Source organism: Salvelinus sp. IW2-2015, linkage group LG4q.2, assembly GCF_002910315.2.
Source record: "Salvelinus sp. IW2-2015 linkage group LG4q.2, ASM291031v2, whole genome shotgun sequence".
NCBI classification, from domain to species: domain Eukaryota; kingdom Metazoa; phylum Chordata; class Actinopteri; order Salmoniformes; family Salmonidae; genus Salvelinus; species Salvelinus sp. IW2-2015.
Window position 1 is genome coordinate 4,652,952 of NC_036843.1, and position 17,629 is coordinate 4,670,580.

Below are 17,629 nucleotides of genomic sequence, written 5' to 3' on the forward strand. Positions count from 1 at the left end.
TACTCTCATAAGAATGGTGAGAACAGTGACTGGTCAGCTTAACTCAGACAGCCACAGAACATCAATTAGTCTACACTATGGACTGAACACGGATGACCAACTTTCCAAGTTCAAACAACAGCTAGGTTTATTCAACTCAGTCCTAATTCAGTCAGAACTGACCACGTATGAAGCCAGAGAAAAGAGAAGGCGTTGCTTGGGTACTGAACAAGACCCAGGGAGCCAAAAGCTCTGCAGCCAGCCCCATCTTTCTCTGTGAAGGAGCAATTTGAGTCTCATTGATTTGGCTTCTTCCATGTTCCTTGTTTGAAACAGCCCATCTCCTACCTAAGCTGGTTAGGGGTTCCCTTATCTCTCTGTTACTCTCTGCACCCCATCCTCCTGCTTCACTTTCAGTGCTTTGGGAGAGCTGGGAGAGCTGCTGAGGGAAGGGAAACAGGAGTTATTCACAGGCAACACAGGCAAAGCAATACCAAGATCACACTGTAATTCGTACAGATTTAGAAACACAAACATATTGAATGAGCATCCATAAAGGGGTTAGTTTTGCACTTTATTGAGGTGCACTTTATTTTGTTATCTGCAACAAAGTGGGAGGAGTCGTTCATAGAGACCGAGAGAGACTTGCGAGAGGCGGGCCTACAGCAAAAAGACAGAAAGATGATCAAGACGATAAGAGCTAAGAGTATTTTAGTGATAGAATGTCTTTGTAATACTGGTCTATGCCCCACAAAAGTATTATGACTGTTTAAGTGTAGCTAACCAGGAAATGATTAATTAGGATGAATATACTATGAAGTATTTCAGTTCAAAGTTTCAGCCAGCAGTGATTTACTTGCACTGTGAAAGTATCGGAGCTCATAAAGTATACATCCCTGAAATTGGAACCAATACTAAAAATAACGCATATTTTGTGTTGGGCTATATTTCCAAAGCTGATGTTGTTAATAATGCTATATGCATTTCTCGTGCATTTTCATAGCAACACACTGTTTGTGTTTGGTGGAATTTGAGGGAGAGCTCTGCAGNTTTTTTTATAATCTCAAAATAAAAAATGTCCAACAAACTATTCTAGTGTAGCTTTCTCTTGGGACTCCACAGGAGCGGAGGCAGGTGCGTAATTGAGAAGAGTGAAGACAGTAGCGACGGGGGGTAAAAGTTACATCTCAAAATATTCTTTTTAGACGATATTATAGCGATATTTGACTCAAAGTAACTTTGTCAACAAACAAAAAAAACTTTTTTGCTGGTACAGCGCTAGTCGGCTGTACCAGCAACAAAACTCTGGTATTTTTCCTCCTATAACTTGTTCATCTATTTTTAAATACTGGGCCAACATGTTTTCTGCACATATTATGTGGGGTCCCTGGCAATTCCCAGCCCTAGAAGACAAAGGCTATAAATTAGAAGCTACAAATAAGGCTAATACTGCATTGAATTGATTACCTGCACTATGCAAGACAAAGGCTGAAACATTACCTTTCAGATTAAATCCTCATACGGTGTATGCGTTTCCATCACGGGCCATCACTTGCTAGCATTGGAGCCTTTTCTTAATATTGTAATGACATTCCTGAATAATACTGTATATGGCCTATTTGGGACTAGAATATGGTGCAGACAGCATTTGCTTCTCATCATGACTGAATAAATAACTGCTTTAGGCCATGCATTCAAGGCTACTTGTTGTTGGTCATAAATGTGACAGGATTTCAGCAATATAATAAGCAAGACGTTGATTTGACAAGGGAGAAAGATTCCAGGAAAATGGATGGGTGGCCAGAGGTAGGCTATGACATGTTTGTACACTGAGTGTACAGATATTAGGAACACCTGCTCTTTCCATGACAGACTGACCAGGTGAAAGCCATGATCCCTTACTGATTTCACTTCTTAAATCCACTTCAATCAGTGTAGATGAAGAGGAGACAGGTTAAAGAAGGATTTCTAAGCGTCGAGACAATTGAGACATGGATTGCGTATGTGTGCCATTGAGAGGGTGAATGGGCAAGACAATTTAAGTGCCTTTGAACAGGGTATGGTAGTAGGTGCCAGGCGCACCGGTTTGAGTGTGTCAACAGCAACACTGCTGGGTTTTTCACACTCAACAGTTTCCCATGTATCAAGAATGGCCCACCACCCAAAAGACATCCAACCAACTTGACAACTGTGGGAAGCATTGGAGTCAACATGGTCCAACATCCCTGTGGAACGCTTGACACTTTGTAGCGTCCATGACCCGATGAATTGAGGCTGTTCTGAGGGAAAAAGGGGTCCAAATCAATATTAGGAAGGTGTTCCTATTGTTGTGTACACTCAGTGTATATATATATATATATCAAACTTGAACAGGATAATCTATTTTGGTTGCATTTTTTATGAGATACTGTATATCAGGCGTATTATTATGGTAGCATAGGCTGTGGCTACAGCAAATTTACCCTGCACAATACATTTTTTTACCAGCTGATGAGATGATACATGCATTGTGAACTCCATACCGAACTGTGCTCCATACCGAGATGCGCTGTCGGTCTCCACCCCAATCCTCACCAACTTTCGAACACCACCTCACTCTGTGGTGATTGGCTCGTGATATGCTAGTGTCAAAGGAGGCGGAACCAACAAGAACATCAGATTCTCCGGAAGAATTTCAACCAATGGCCCCCACACTCCCGACAAGAGTAGAGTAACCGAATGCCCATTCACAGGGATTTGAAGTGAAAGGCACTCACACATTCAGAATAGGATATTTGTGCGTGCATTGTAGATATGAAACAATAGCTAAAGATGCACTACGGAGAAATCTCTAATAGTTTGCCTAAGCTCAGTTTGTGTGACAAAACAAGCAAGTACAGTGTAGAGAATCATTGTACCATCTGAACCGKGTTGCAATATATTTTCCATAACCAAAAATATTGTATTTTCAGCTGTTCGAAGCTGGTGTACAAAACCAAAAGTAAAAGACGCAAAAACAAAATGGGAAGCATAGAAATAGCTCACATAGAACATATCTACCGCTTCTTAGAATAGCTTTCAATGAGAATGACAGACCAATAACACACATTTCCATGTGCATTTGGTCGGGTCGCCCAAAAAGTTACCTATTAAAGCTTTAAAACTCCTGCACACTGAGCATGCAAAGTATAATTTTCTTATGATGCTTTGGTTTCGGCCTTTCGACTGTCTTCAGAGCCTCAGAGGTCGAAAGGGCGAAATGTTATCAAAAAGTGATCATTTGCTAGAGTAGTATGCAGGAATCTCATGGAATTTGAGCCGGTGGTCGCGTGAGTCCTGACAACAGACTACTATCCCTGAACATCAAGCCATGCCAGCCTCTGACAACTTCAAAACTACAAACCATACACCATACTAAGAACATGTTTCAACTGTCAGTGATAAATCTTCACTTTCTTCTGCAGTGTTGTCTTAATGTCACCTGTGACTCTCCAGTGCATGGTGTCCAACAGCTACTTCACATTAGTATAAAACATTTAAAAGAAGATACTCTTCTAAGTCCACCTTGGCCTAATACTCTCATAAGAATGGTGAGAACAGTGACTGGTCAGCTGATGTTGTTAATAATGCTATATGCATTTCTCGTGCATTTTCATAGCAACACACTGTTTGTGTTTGGTGGAATTTGAGGGAGAGCTCTGCAGTTGTTGATGGGCTCACATCATCACAGGCACTAACTACACAGATGAGCTATCTAAATATGTTTGGGAGTGAGCTGGCAACAATCTGTTGACAACTAAAAATACTCCTCTATACAGGCTGCCTATGCGATCTGACGAAAATAAATAGCTTATTATTATTATTCATAAACCTAGTCTGTAAATGTTTTCCTCTTGTTGCATTAACTGTGTTATAGCTAATTAGACTGCATGCTGAGCCAAGTAGACTCAGTACAATCATTGGGCCACAATGCACAGGGGTGGACTGGCAAGGCCTGTAAAAGTATAAAAAACAGCAGCTGAAAGATTAAAGTTTCAGAGAAAATCTACARGAGGAGAATAATGTGATACCAAACATAACCACCAAAAGATATGAAGAGGGTGTGTATGACATTTTTCAAATCAAATAGAAGCAGCTTATCTGCATCATCTTAAAATCTGCTTCCACTWGAGTTTCAACCCATTGCTACTCGTCAGCATAAGGCACCGTCATACCAGTATGGAAAGGAAACAAGAGGACTTATAACATAAAAGGTGGACACATGTGATCCTACAGAAATAAGGCTGTGATTTAGGCCTATTGAAGCGGTCACCAGTCCTAGCGTTTGGTTTGTGCTTCTTACTTTGTTTAGGCCTACAAATGTGRAGTTGAAGAAGTACTCAAACAGCATAAGTTACTACATAGCATAGTGGCAAAAATAAGAACTCTTCTATTTGTGGCGAACATGAGTTGGAGTTTAAGTACTGCCAACAACACCCGACAGTAGCACCCTATTACAATTATGTGTGCAGATAGTGTTCTCAGTTGCAGTGAAAAATGGCATTGGGCCACAGGACAACTGTAAGAACTTCTCCATTACCAACCAAAAATAGTTGCTTATCTACGTAGCTACTGGTACTAGCTACTTCAAACGGCATGATCAACATTGRGGCACATTCTTTAGTGGCACTTTCAAATTAGGCATTTTATCAGTCCTAGTTATCAGCATGTTTTGCCAGTATTTAGGACAGTAGTTTATGACCCATTTTGAAATTAGAGTTATCACATACAAATGACAGAATTTGTCAGTCTGACAAAAAGGTGCTTCAGTTAGGAAAAATGMAAGGTTTAAAATACGAAATGTGCTTTTTTGGCTGAAAGAATATGCCCACAGCTTACCCATGTTGCTGCACAACGATTTAAGTCAATAAGTCATCGTTTTAGTCAAAGTATGATATATTTTGGCTTGAAGTTGGAAATTCAGATATTTTCCATGTCAATGGCGTGTTTCCCCTATGAGATGACATGCTAATACTTTTCCGTCTACGTTTATTTTCAGAGCTGGGTTTTATTTGAATATTACCACCCTCCAGCATGGTATTGTTTATTAATCAGAAACACCTGCAAAGTTCTACCTCTTCACGAATCGGGACTGAGCTGAGCCAAACAGCTTTTCGCCATAGCCTGCCTACACATGGTCACCTGAGCCATGGAGAAAATTCTCACTTTTTCACCAACAAATTATCATAATCCATTGGATAATTTTTCAAGTTTCATTTTTTTTAGCTAGTCTGTATATATATATTTAAAAAAAGACAATTTCATAAATGGTAAAATTGTCTKTGATATGATTGCATTTTTGAACCACGCAACCCCCATGATGAATGGTTTGACCATACTCCACTGCTTTGATTGGTGCAGCTAGAAACCACAAGTGTCTATCCTATAACAAAACGGCACCCGTGAAAGAAAATTCCACTATCATGTTTATCTATTTTGTTGTGCTGTTGTTACATTTGTATTGGTATTGTCTTGTTTCGTGTCTCATATACGCTCAGGGTGTTGTTACATATCATTTGCGGCGTGCATCATGAGCAAAGTCATTGTAGCCCATCATTTCACTTCCACTAGCTGTGAGAACCATGGCATGAGCACAGGCTGACTTGGAATTGCTGTAGCGCAGCTGAATAGCCTGCCAACATCCTACCAAAGGTTGCACTGTGTCCATTATAATGTAGGAAAAAACCATCTAGTCCAAACTGTTCAGTAGGTAGGCTTATTCATATTACCAAATCGTTCAGTAGTTAGGCTATTCATATTACCAAAACCGTTCAGTAGTAGGCTATTCATTTACCAAACTCGTTCTAGTTAGGTATTCATATTACCAAACCGTTCAGTAGTTAGGCTATTCATATTACCAAACCGTTCAGTAGTTAGGCTATCCATATTACCAAACCGTTCAGTAGTTAGGCTTCATTCTTATTACCAAACCGTTCAGTAGTTAGGCTATTCATATTACCAAACCGTTCAGTAGTTAGGCTACTCATATTACCAAACCGTTCAGTAGTAGGCTATATTACCAAACGTTCAGTAGTTAGGCTATCTATATTACCAAACCGTTCAGTAGTTAGGTACTCATATAACCAAACCGTTCAGTAGTTAGGCTATCATATTACCAAACCGTTCAGTAGTTAGGCTACTCATATTACCAAAACCGTTCAGTAGTTAGGCTATTCATATTACCAAACCGTTCAGTAGTTAGGCTATTCATATTACCAAACCGTTCAGTAGTTAGGCTATTCATATTACCAAACCGTTCAGTAGTAGGCTACTCATATTACCAAACCGTTCAGTAGTTAGGCTATTCATATTACCAAACCGTTCAGTAGTTAGGCTTATTCATATTACCAAACCGTTCAGTAGTTAGGCTACTCATATTACCTCAAACCGTTCAAGTAGTTAGGCTATTCATATTACCAAACGTTCAGTAGTTAGGCTTACTCATATTACCAAACCGGTCAGTAGTTAGGCTATTCATATTACCCCACGTTCAGTAGTTAGGCTACTCATATTACCAAACCGTTCAGTAGTTTAGGCTATTCATATTACCAAACCGTTCAGTAGTTAGGCTACTCATATTACCAAACCGTCAGTAGTTAGGCTATTCATATTACCAAACCGTCAGTAGTTAGGCTATCCATATTACCAAACCGTTCAGTAGATTGGCTATTCATATTACCAAACCGTTCAGTAGTTAGGCTATTCATATTACCAAACCGTTCAGTAGTTAGGCTATTCATATTACCAAACCGTTCAGTAGGTAGGCTATTCATATTACCAGAGCTTAATCTTATTCTTTCTATGGTGGATTCGCTGTCGCAATTTATGGAAGATTACAAAACTTTGGCGAAAACAATAGATTGCAAAGTCAAAAATACTGGTTTCTCCTATCCATCTGTGGCAAAGGTATGACAAATTCAGCTCCAGAACCAGCAATAGCCTAGCCAGCTTGCTAAACTTTCGAATACGGTTTAGTAAAAAAACAGCTAAKACTAGCTACCTTGACGAGGTTAGCACGCTAGCTACACTGACAACTTTCAGTGCCATACTTATTTCTCCACTCAACATGAAAATCACCACAACGTTCCCACCCCCCGATTCGTTAATATGTATTAGCAGCCTGTGTAATTTTTCAGAGGCGGAACCTAAATTAGTATTTCCCAAGCACAGGAATTACATCGAAATAGGGGCAGGGGACATTGCCCACTGGTGGGGCCTTWAATGTATTATCTTCATTTGTTTTGGTTAGAGTGAATAGAAGGATGCTGGCTGACATTTGTATACCTTCCAGAGCTTGAATTTAATCAATCTATGCAATTGAACCAAATAGTGCATTGCAAGAACATGTCAGACTGACTAYGAGGTTAGTTAGTTCAGGTAACAAGGGTTATTTGAACCCCATTCATTGTACGGCTGGGGGACAGACTCTCTGTCCGGAATCACTCCAACTCTTTACCCTCTCTTTTGATTAAATTCTACATACTTACTTTTATAGCTTTTATTGCAGACTTGGTAATATTGGTCATTTTCGCCTTGGAGATTGGAGGCTTGTACTCATTCAACGAGTAGAGCTGAAAGACAGAAAGTGAAGGAAACAAACCGTTCAAACACATTTTAATATAAAAGTGTTAAATAAGACAAGAAACACATTACTCAGGACTGAGGCTAAGACTTAAGAGGAATGGCAAACATTTAGTTTGTACAGTAGGCTAAATAGGCCTGGGAAAGCATGTAGTCAAAAAAGTGTTTAAAGACACTTGGGGCTGTCTTTATTATGCGCACAAAGAATATTCAAGCAATAGCCGCCAATGAAATATTAGTAGCTGAAAAAGTAGTGCGTGTGTTGGGCATGATGCTGATGTTTTAATTCGCTGTATGTTGTCGACGACATCTGATTTTATGGTTCATGTTATGTAATTCTACACAGGCACACCATGTTATGTGGCCACATTCCCCGTTTTATACTAGTTTAGTCATGCATTATTACTACAGAGATAACTAGATGTGTGAATGAATGCATATCACCTACTAATGACTATGGAGACTCGAATTTACTGTCAGTTTGGTTTCAGCAACAACCGGGCCACGCAGAATGCTTGACATTGACACATTTGGCAAACTTGAACTGAAGAACAGAACCAGATGCGAAGTCTGGCACATTTCTACCAACCTCAGTTATTTTGGAAGATAGAAATCAGTTAGCTAAACTAACCAACGGATCAGTAAACCCGTCTTGCCCTTGCTAACTGAAGTCAGACGAATGACTCGACCAGTGTGACTTGGCTGAAAACTACTGGGCCCCCKAAAATTATTTAGAACAAAATACAATAGCTTGCTAGCATGCTATTTTAGTTACCTACAAAGTAATACAGCATCAGTGATTATTTTACTGCATAATTTGCTAGCTAACTGGGCCCATTGCACCGGCCGCCACGCGAAAACATAACAGCTAACTAGCTCACGTTTTACCAGGCCTTGCTCCCTAGCTATTGTCTGGCTAACATTGTTAGCTAGCTAGCCAGCTAACCTTTACAGTTGACTGAGTTAAGAAAATAGCRAACGTTGGGTATATTGGTAGTTACTCGTTAACTAAGTAAATTAGGGTGACGTAGATAGCGACAGGGGGTGTTTTGATTTCGAAGTTCAATTGAGTTAGCCTACTGTAATCTAAATTAACTAYCTAGTTAAACATTTTCCGCTCTACCAGATGGCAATTTAGCTAGCTACAGTTCACCGAGTTTAGCTCAGTATTGCTGACCAAATGACGGTATAGTAGCGCTTACATCGAAAAGGACTAACTGGGTTATCAATATTCATGGTGGAAGCYAACCCTGTCTACTGAAAAGATGCGGCCTTGTGTCTAGCTGCCCTTCTCCCCCTTTCTGCTTTACGCTAGCTAATGTTAATCATACATTTCACTAACATTACAGTCACTTGCATTGAAATGTGGGGGAGAAATCATACAAACCTCGCCGTTGAATGCTTTGACAGCCTCCATGGTGTTGTATTTGAGTCTCGTTGTAAGCTGTAAAATGTTTATATTGTTCTCTTCGACAACCGGTTTGATGCATGCTCTACGTTAGCTTGGTGAGATGGAGAAGATTGCCAATATGGCGCACAACCRCAATGAAATCCGAACAGCAGTACAGAGACCAGCGAACCCAAGTGTRACACACTTGCATTGCAGGTCCAATYAAAGTAGCTAACTGGCGACGACTCGTGGTCAAAAAATGCTTTAACACCCCGCTAGATTATTTTAAAAAGCATCTGTCTGAAGAAAGAAAGAACGCTGATATTTATAATGCAGAGCATTTTAACTCTTTATTACTCTTTCGATACAGTCACTTAATGAAAATGCACACTTTATACCTATGTACAATTACTTTATTTACAATGATAAAACAACTTAAAATATTTTCCACAGCTAAATCATATAAATTACAATTCAGGATTCATTGTTGCTGGCACAAAATGGAATGCTTGCATAACAACGTCTCCATCAAAGTATCAGGACCTGAATGTAACAGCTATCACATACAGCAATGTTGAATGATAAAATGTCTCTAGGAAAACCACAAAGATATCATGATCCAAATGTAACCAAGATAAGTCACAAAAGTTTGTATCAAAAGCTTACATACTGTACATTTCAAGGCAGCACTAGTGCAAGTCTGTTGAACTGTTTGTAAAACTATTAGAAAATAAAACCTTGTCCTATAGGCAACCGATCATGTTGCAAAATAACAAACACTTGTGGAAATTAGCTTTCAGAGATGGACACATCTACCCAATGTTCCATCACTCACTACTTGAGATAACTCAAATGCAAGCAAACACTGTACATATCACAACAGAAGAAAAGGTAAATTGTTACATCTCTAAACCTAAAAAGATAAATGACAACATAAACAATATAAAACCATATAATGTCATCCAATCAACCAAATGTTTGCATCAACTCCAACTTTAAAAATAAGACACTTTCCTCTTATCGTGATTCCACTTAGTGGAGAGTCAACACATGAGCTGGCTCCTATCATATGTTAGATAAAAATGTACAACCCTTAGTGCTACTGGGTTATGGGTAGACAACYGCAGTGAGTCTTATAAACATTCTGAGTAAAAGTAACCCCTAGGAACATGAACGCAATCTGCTCATCCATCCCAAGTCTTAACCATAAGCATTAGTGGGGTAAACTAAACACTGACCTTAGATCAGTGTTTAGGGGCAACTTCATCCTACTCCATTATAAACTGGTCTCTACAAAGGGGACAGCAATGGCATTGGCTGCTGCTGCGGAGGGCTCTACCTCTGCTGCCACCTGGTGTCCATGCTTGAGACAGATCTCCTGGAGCAGAGGTGTGTTGACTTTTTTCCATTCCCTGAATCTGGAGGGGGTGGGTTCTGACAGCACCTGCTCAATGGTCAACAGGTCTGCCTCCTTTGCCTAAATCAAAGGGGAAGAAAGAAAGAGTGTAACTATGCTCAAGGGTCTCAATACTAAACAGCACATACAATTTGTACATAGAAAACAAGAACATACATGTGATCCTGCCCCCTATGTGGTGATAAACTGATAAAAACAAAAGCATATAATAATTCTAGTCAAGTTGGCAGATGTACCTTTAGCGTGCTGTTGAGGGTCCTGATGAGGTGCAGTTTCTCGTTAATGTCCTGGTTTTTGCATCTCTTTATAAAGGAGGCTCTGAAGTCCCTCTTGGTGGATGGTTTGCGGTCTCCTATGGGAGAGAGGTTGGCCTGCTTGATGTGGATGTACAGTCTCTCCATCTCATCAGCTGTGGCTTCATGGTTCACTGCAATAACAATACAATGGACTTCAAGAAATGTATATTTCTGCAGAAACATATTTATAAGTTTACCACTTTTAAAGATAAAGTATGACAAGGTTTGAAGTCAGTACCCTTACTCAAAACAGGTTAAAAATAACATTGAGCTCATTGACAGGATTTAAATAGTGTTGACTATAACTTCACTTCGTTTCATATTTTTTTCCAACTAGTTGATTGACAGTTATGAGACAATGTAATGTTAGACAAAACTGTGAAAATGTTTTGGTATTGTTTTGGTATTAGACAAAACTGTGAAAATGTTTTGGTATTGTTTTGGTATTCAAATCTGTTTAACAAAAATTCCAAGGCCAGGGCAGGATGTGTAGGCAGACATTCAAACTAACGCACAGCTACCAATGTGCTGCCAAAGACAGAAGCTGTGACATTGCACAACAGGAAGTGTGGTCTACTTGCACTTCTCCTATCCACAGGTCTGATCACGTAAGAACTAAAGGCATCCAGGGAGCACACAATTATTTTTCCTTCACAGTTTGTATTGTGATTAATATGTTCCCCTTATTTAAGTCAACAGCCGTTAAGAAAAAAGCATTCTCACCATCTTCTGTCCCTATTTCTAGCACAGCCACCTCCTCTGTCTGCTCCCTGGGGTTAAAGTCCTCCTCCCTGGCTGTGCTCCCTGGAGGGTCCTGGTAGGATGAAGCCTCCTGGTGGTGCTGTAGGGGCCCCTCGTTCTCTTGAGTATGTGGGGGCCGATGTGTGTGGACCTGCACAGAGCACACCACCGTTTCCCCGACAACAGGAGAGGCCTGCGAGACAAGGTCCAGCCATGACTGACGATGCTTGGCCAGTGAGGACACGGAACTCTGTGATGTCATTGTGCTGACAGGTGAGGAGAAGGAGCCATTGGTCTCGCTGGGAAGGGGGGAGGAGTAGGGGGGAGGGAGGGTACCCTGAGAGAGAAGAACATAAAGGGGTTGTTCAGCAAGGTTAACACTCAACACTTTGAAATAATAAATGTAAGTCAGTGTAACTAGGGCCCAGAGGTTTTCTTGGTCACGTCACACAGTTAGGAAAAACTTCTGGCCTTAATTACCAGAGCCTACTCCGCTGCCCAGTGCATACTGCCTACTGACCTGATMTCCACTGCCAGGTGGACCATCCACAGAGCCCTGGTTCATCTGCTCAGAGTATGGGGGAGGGGGAGCCTCTGTCGTCTCAGCCTCCTCGTGATCACTTGCCTCACTGTAGCACTCTGGACACAGAGTCAAAATGCCATTAGGCTACATACTTGACAAACAATAATCAGCAGTGATACTGAGGCAATAGTAGTAAAGAACAGAATGAGTCAATTGGTGGAATGGACCACAGCTGATAAATCATGCCGACTGATCAACATAAAAGCTTACCAGCAGTGTTGCTCTCTGTTGGTTCGTATTGTATTGAAGCAAGCCCAAGCTTATTCAACCAACTGCAACAGATAAACACAGAGAGACTGTCACATTCCTCACTGTTTCTAGGATGACACTCTTAACATGACTTACATTACAATCTTTTCATGCGACTTACACGTTCATCACCTCGTAGGTATCAGCTGCAAAGTAAAAAATCATGACTTGCGGGTGACATGCTTTGATGGCACTGCAAGAGACAGGAGAGAACATAACTCAGATGATTCAGTTTCTCACTTTGTGTTCAAATCATTCACACTGCGCTCAGGAAGTTACACATTCACGCAACCTATAACTTCCTGTCATTATGAGAGTTGGTCGTTCTTAGCAAATTGAAAATGTGGCAGTAAATGGTCAGTGATTACCTGGAATAGKTGTATTGACCGGTTTTACACAAACAGTAACATGATTTAGTGAAATAAGAAACAAGTTARTTACTATTTTTTCTTGCACTCCAATGCTCTGTCGATGATGAAGTCAGTCAGGTTAATGTATCCCTCTGCTTTCTCTGCCTGAAAATAATATAGGATTGACAGATCCTTAGCATTAAAAGGTATTGGCATTTCAAAGCAATGAAAAGAGGCATTATTCAACCTTTTATCCATTTCTAGTTCCCTCAAATTAGTTTTGACACATGGTAAACATAGGCTTAATTAATTCCTCCATCTTGCCAGTAATCATGCCTCCGTAGAAGAAACTGACAGACACTTCCAGCTACAGGAAACACCATGTCAGACTCAGACGGACTAATTTKCAGCAGTGACGTAGCAAAGGTAGCAGAGGCAGCAAGCAGCTGTGGAAATGATACGATGACTCAGCATAGAGGGTTAAGTTATGAYTGTTACTCACCAGTTGAGTAGTGTACCAGTACAGGGAAGTCTTCTTCAGCACAAACCAGTACTTTTTCCATTTGAAACCCAGTAAGGCCTTCCCTTCTTTCTTCCTGTAGAGCCAGCCCTGGTAGTCCGGCTTCCCCAGCTCTTTAACCGAGACCCTCCGTCTGCTCATTGCCACATTGCCTGAACARAGAGGAGATCGTTCCTGAATTCATGCACCGTGGTTGCAGAGCAACAATATACCCTCTAATARACCTTTATTGCTATGCAGACATTTTGATATGACACTATGATTGGTTAAATAAATCCTCTTTAGCAAGTTCAGCAAGGTACAAACAATATTACAATGCCATGATTTACAGAGGGATACAATATAATTCAAATAGTCCAATGACTCCAAATTGAACATTCTACGCAACAGATTTGTTCAACAGATTTATGGTTCACCTGCTGATTCAGATTTTAAGCTAGTTTCCAAGTACAGCAGATTCAGAATCTCTTTAAGCATACCTGTATCAGATGGTGGTCAGACAAATAATTGTCAAAGAAGTATTCCAAAGGATATACAGGTAAATGCCWAAATYAAGGAAACACTAACATAAAGTGTCTTAYTAGGGTGTTGGGCCACCARGAGCCAGAACAGCTTCAATGCACCTTGGCATAGATTCTACAAGTGTCTGGAACTCTATTGGAGGGATGCAACACCATTCTTCCACAGAAATTACATCATTTGGTGTTTTGTTGATGGTGGTTAGAAAATGCGGTCTCAGGTGCCGTTCCAGAATCTCTCATAAGTGTTCAATTGGGTTGAGATCTGATGACTGAGACGGCCATGGCATATGGTTAAAATAAAATGTATGCTCATCAAACCATTCAGTGACCACTCGTGCCTTGTGGATGGGGCATTGTCATCCTATGGGGGTATGGGTATGGCCATGGTAGCTATGGCAGGTTAGAGCATTGGGTCGAATACCCGAGCCGACAAGTTGAAAAATCTGTTCGACGTGCCCTTGAGCAAGGCACTTAACCATAATTTGCTCCAGGGGTGCCGTACTAGTATGACTGACCCTGTAAAACAATGCATTTCACTGCACCTATCTGGTGTATGTGACAATAAAAAWAWWWAWAAWTTGCGGGGTAAAATAATCACCTGCCCAGCATTTTTATACATGGCCCTAAGCATGATGGGATGTTAATTGCTTTCCTTAAGTCAAGAACTGCACGTGTGGAAGCACCTGTTTTCAATATACTTTGTATCCCTCAGTGTATCCATTATTTTGGCAGTTACCTGTTTATCACACACAATGAAGCACAGACTGCTCAGCATACAGTAACTGCCCATAAACAGGCTAATAATATTGGAATCTCTTGCTGAGCCTTGTCTTAACCCTTTACACTAGTGGGAATTGGRCTTTATAGATAGGGCTAAATTGAAATGTTTCTTACAGAAGAAATATAAAAAGCATGGTAGCAATTGCAAGAAAATAGTTTGGAGATAATGGGAATATCATTAGATTACAGTTCAGGACACAACAGTTCAACAGTTCCYGCGCATTTGTTGATAACTACATCAGAAAATACTCTAGACACATTCAGTAACATAAGAATATTCCTGTAAAATGTGGGGTAGGTGCAACATAAACCCCAAAAATTACATGGGGTTGAGAGGACTAACTGGTGTCTCCAAGTGGTCACACACCTCTCCAAAGTGTGCACAGTTCCTAAGTCATTTCAATGCTCTTTTTATGACTCAAAGAAGAGTCTACAACCAAAAGTAGATTTCTTTTGCTCTCCTAGCTGTGCCGTTGAGGAACTAGAGCGAGCACACTTGTAGTTGTTTTGAACACAGCCCTGCAACCACACAATTACTGTTGTTGTTTAAGCAATCCAAAAACGTCCCATTATAAACTGCAATCTGGGTCAGGTGTGCATCATTTGAAAGCCTGTTCTATTGCCAACATGACTAGCTAAGTTATAAAATATGATCTTACAGTGTTAGGCTTTCACAAGGCAATTCACAGAAACAGATCATCATTTTGGTGCGCATAGAAAGGAGTCGAGTGCATTCAGGTGCTTTTTCCGCAGCAAATTTTCTTCACAATAGACAAACAGGCTCATTCTGTTCAGAACAACCCAGGGTATGACGCCAACTGTACACCAATCATGGGGATCATAAACGGTGAGACTGTATATGACATGGGTTTTATGATATGGAAATGTGAATTGTACATTTGGACTCAAAGCAGTATTCATTACAATCCTCAACGTCTGATCTTTTAAAATAGATCGAGTCCTCTTWAATTTACAGCATTTCCCTTAGACAACAAAACATTTGGAAAAGTTGCCCAATTAACAGGAGGGAGGGGGACTAAGTTCAGAACAGCTGTCAGTCAAAACCCAATCACAGAGCCTGAGCTCTGACGTCATTTATAGCATGTTACTGTAAACCACTGCATTCCAATTTAGACGTTTATCAGTTCCCAAATCTGCCATTTTCAACCTGTATARGAGTATAAAGGTCTACAGCATTATCAACACAACCCTCCACACAGACACTCTAATCGTCCTGACACTTCACACACGCCCAAATCAGTGGGGCCAAATTACAGTTGAGGGCACAGACAGCAAGCAGGCAAGCAGCAGAATCAGGCCTGGACACCAACTTACCTCCTTGAGTCTTCCTCTTGGGTTTCTGTCTCAGGGAAACCTGATAGAACAGAAGGTAGTGAGAGGTCAGATAGTCCCTAGTTCACGAGATGGGTGATTGAAGCTTCCCCAGACAGTGTAGCTCGATCTCGATCAGACAGTCCCTCACCCTACCTCAGCTATAGTCTTTGAAACATCCTGTTTCACACCACCAGTGTCACTCGTGTCTCTCTCTCTCTCTCTTTCTCTCTCTCTCTCTCTCTCTCTCGCTCACTCTCTCTCTGCAGTAGTCACAAGCAATCAAATATAACAGTGGTTTGCCAACTTTAAAAAATATATATATGTATGTATGTATGTATATATACACACACAGTACATTTTTTAACAATAAATAAGCGTTTTATTTAATTCCATTGTCCTCCAAGAGTTGCTGAATCTCCGCTCTACTATATCTTGTGAGATCTCAGAGGAAGCTGTATGAGAAAGGAATTGCAGACGCAATTTGTGACTACTGCCTGCCTCAGGAAAAAAAAATGCCCATTTAAAAATAAAAAAACTTAATAACATAAGAGACCTATAGATAATCTCCAGTACTTACAGGGTTGTAGTCATCACCTGACATGGAGGGAGCCAGAGATATAGGGAAGGCAGCCTGCAGGCAGGCAGGGAGAGGGAGAGAGAGAGATATACCTTTTCAGTTTATCGACAGACCTTTAAATTCAAAACATTATTTACCCCCATGTTAAATTAATAGACTGAGTACAATACTCCAAATGTCAAAGGGTCCACTTTGACATCTCTCCTGATTTAGAGAAAAGGGAGAACTGCTTCGCATCATGGATGAGTTGGTGTCCATTTATAGCATGACCCTTGTACATTGCATTTAGTCTTCATAAGTGAACTTGCACAAGATTGTAGTCAGCCCTTTTTATAACAGACTATGACCCATAATGTCTTCAAACCAAACTGACATTGTCACTGACATTGAGAAACAGTTTCCTTCACATTGGCATTATTGACAAACTTCCTCCTAGAATACTTCCTCAGGGGGACTGCGTTCCTCACAGAGAACATTGAAGAGTTTGATGGAAGGACCCTCAGACCCTGGAGCCACACAAACCAAAATGTAGGTCACGTCAGCTGATAAAAACATGCAAACTAAGGTTAATCTCTTTCCAGGTCCATGGTCATGATGTAGCCATAGTCCATGGATGGACAAAGAAAATGTCTCCAATTTAACACTAGATTTTTTAAAGAACTGGTAGCTCAAAATACACATTCCTACCATACAGTTCCAAAATGCTGCAATGAAAGAACAATATACATATTCATTAAGTCAAGATGAATCCCTGATAAATCAGTACCTGTTGCTTTCAAAAGAGTATATCCACTTAAGTCAGCTTCATAAGGCTGGTCTTCACCAAATGACACATACTAAAGGCGAGAAACATATCTAGGCTACACTTCTCTGTCTGTCTTGCTCAACACACTTGCATCTCAGTCAGCAACATGTTTTGTTAGCCAGCTGATGACTGTGAGCCTAGTGATGCTTCATCACACTATAACCACAACCGCAGCAGTATGAACTAACCACAGCGAAGCAGATGAACTAACTGCACCTGTTATCAGATGACATAAATAATAGAACCAGTTTAACAGAGCATCAAGAACTGTGAGAACTGATTGAAGCATAATACCACATCAGACAGATCAAGAGTTCAGGAATCAAATGCATCCGCACCAAATAATTGCCATGGTTGGAACTAAACAAGAATCAGATATCACAAAAACAAAATTATTTTAAAACACTAGCTGGATTGAACGGGGTTCAGTTAAGTCATGTAGGCCTATAACCGTTTACTCAAAATGTGTCTCCATCATTGATGGATT

At 40.5% G+C, this 17,629-nt stretch overlaps 2 protein-coding genes across 2 annotated transcripts in view; both read right to left on the minus strand.

The window, feature by feature from the left end:
• The window catches only part of LOC111963161 (SR-related and CTD-associated factor 8), a 37,651-nt gene extending 28,510 nt beyond the window's left edge, over positions 1 to 9,141 (minus strand). The window contains exons 1-2 of the mRNA XM_023986411.2: positions 8,966 to 9,141; positions 7,485 to 7,568 (exon numbers count right to left, since the gene is read on the minus strand). Coding sequence (XP_023842179.1) covers positions 7,485 to 7,568; positions 8,966 to 8,995 — 114 coding nt within the window. The 5' untranslated portion in view covers positions 8,996 to 9,141. The remainder of the gene's footprint in view (positions 1 to 7,484; positions 7,569 to 8,965) is intronic.
• A 146-nt stretch (positions 9,142 to 9,287) lies between these two features.
• Positions 9,288 to 17,629, minus strand: part of LOC111963163 (CNK3/IPCEF1 fusion protein) — a 37,931-nt gene continuing 29,589 nt past the window's right edge. Inside the window, exons 14-23 of the mRNA XM_023986413.2 lie at positions 16,338 to 16,391; positions 15,761 to 15,800; positions 13,107 to 13,276; positions 12,696 to 12,769; positions 12,376 to 12,447; positions 12,216 to 12,277; positions 11,943 to 12,061; positions 11,405 to 11,759; positions 10,622 to 10,812; positions 9,288 to 10,445 (exon numbers count right to left, since the gene is read on the minus strand). Of these exons, the coding sequence (XP_023842181.2) occupies positions 10,245 to 10,445; positions 10,622 to 10,812; positions 11,405 to 11,759; positions 11,943 to 12,061; positions 12,216 to 12,277; positions 12,376 to 12,447; positions 12,696 to 12,769; positions 13,107 to 13,276; positions 15,761 to 15,800; positions 16,338 to 16,391 (1,338 nt within the window). The 3' untranslated portion in view covers positions 9,288 to 10,244. The remainder of the gene's footprint in view (positions 10,446 to 10,621; positions 10,813 to 11,404; positions 11,760 to 11,942; positions 12,062 to 12,215; positions 12,278 to 12,375; positions 12,448 to 12,695; positions 12,770 to 13,106; positions 13,277 to 15,760; positions 15,801 to 16,337; positions 16,392 to 17,629) is intronic.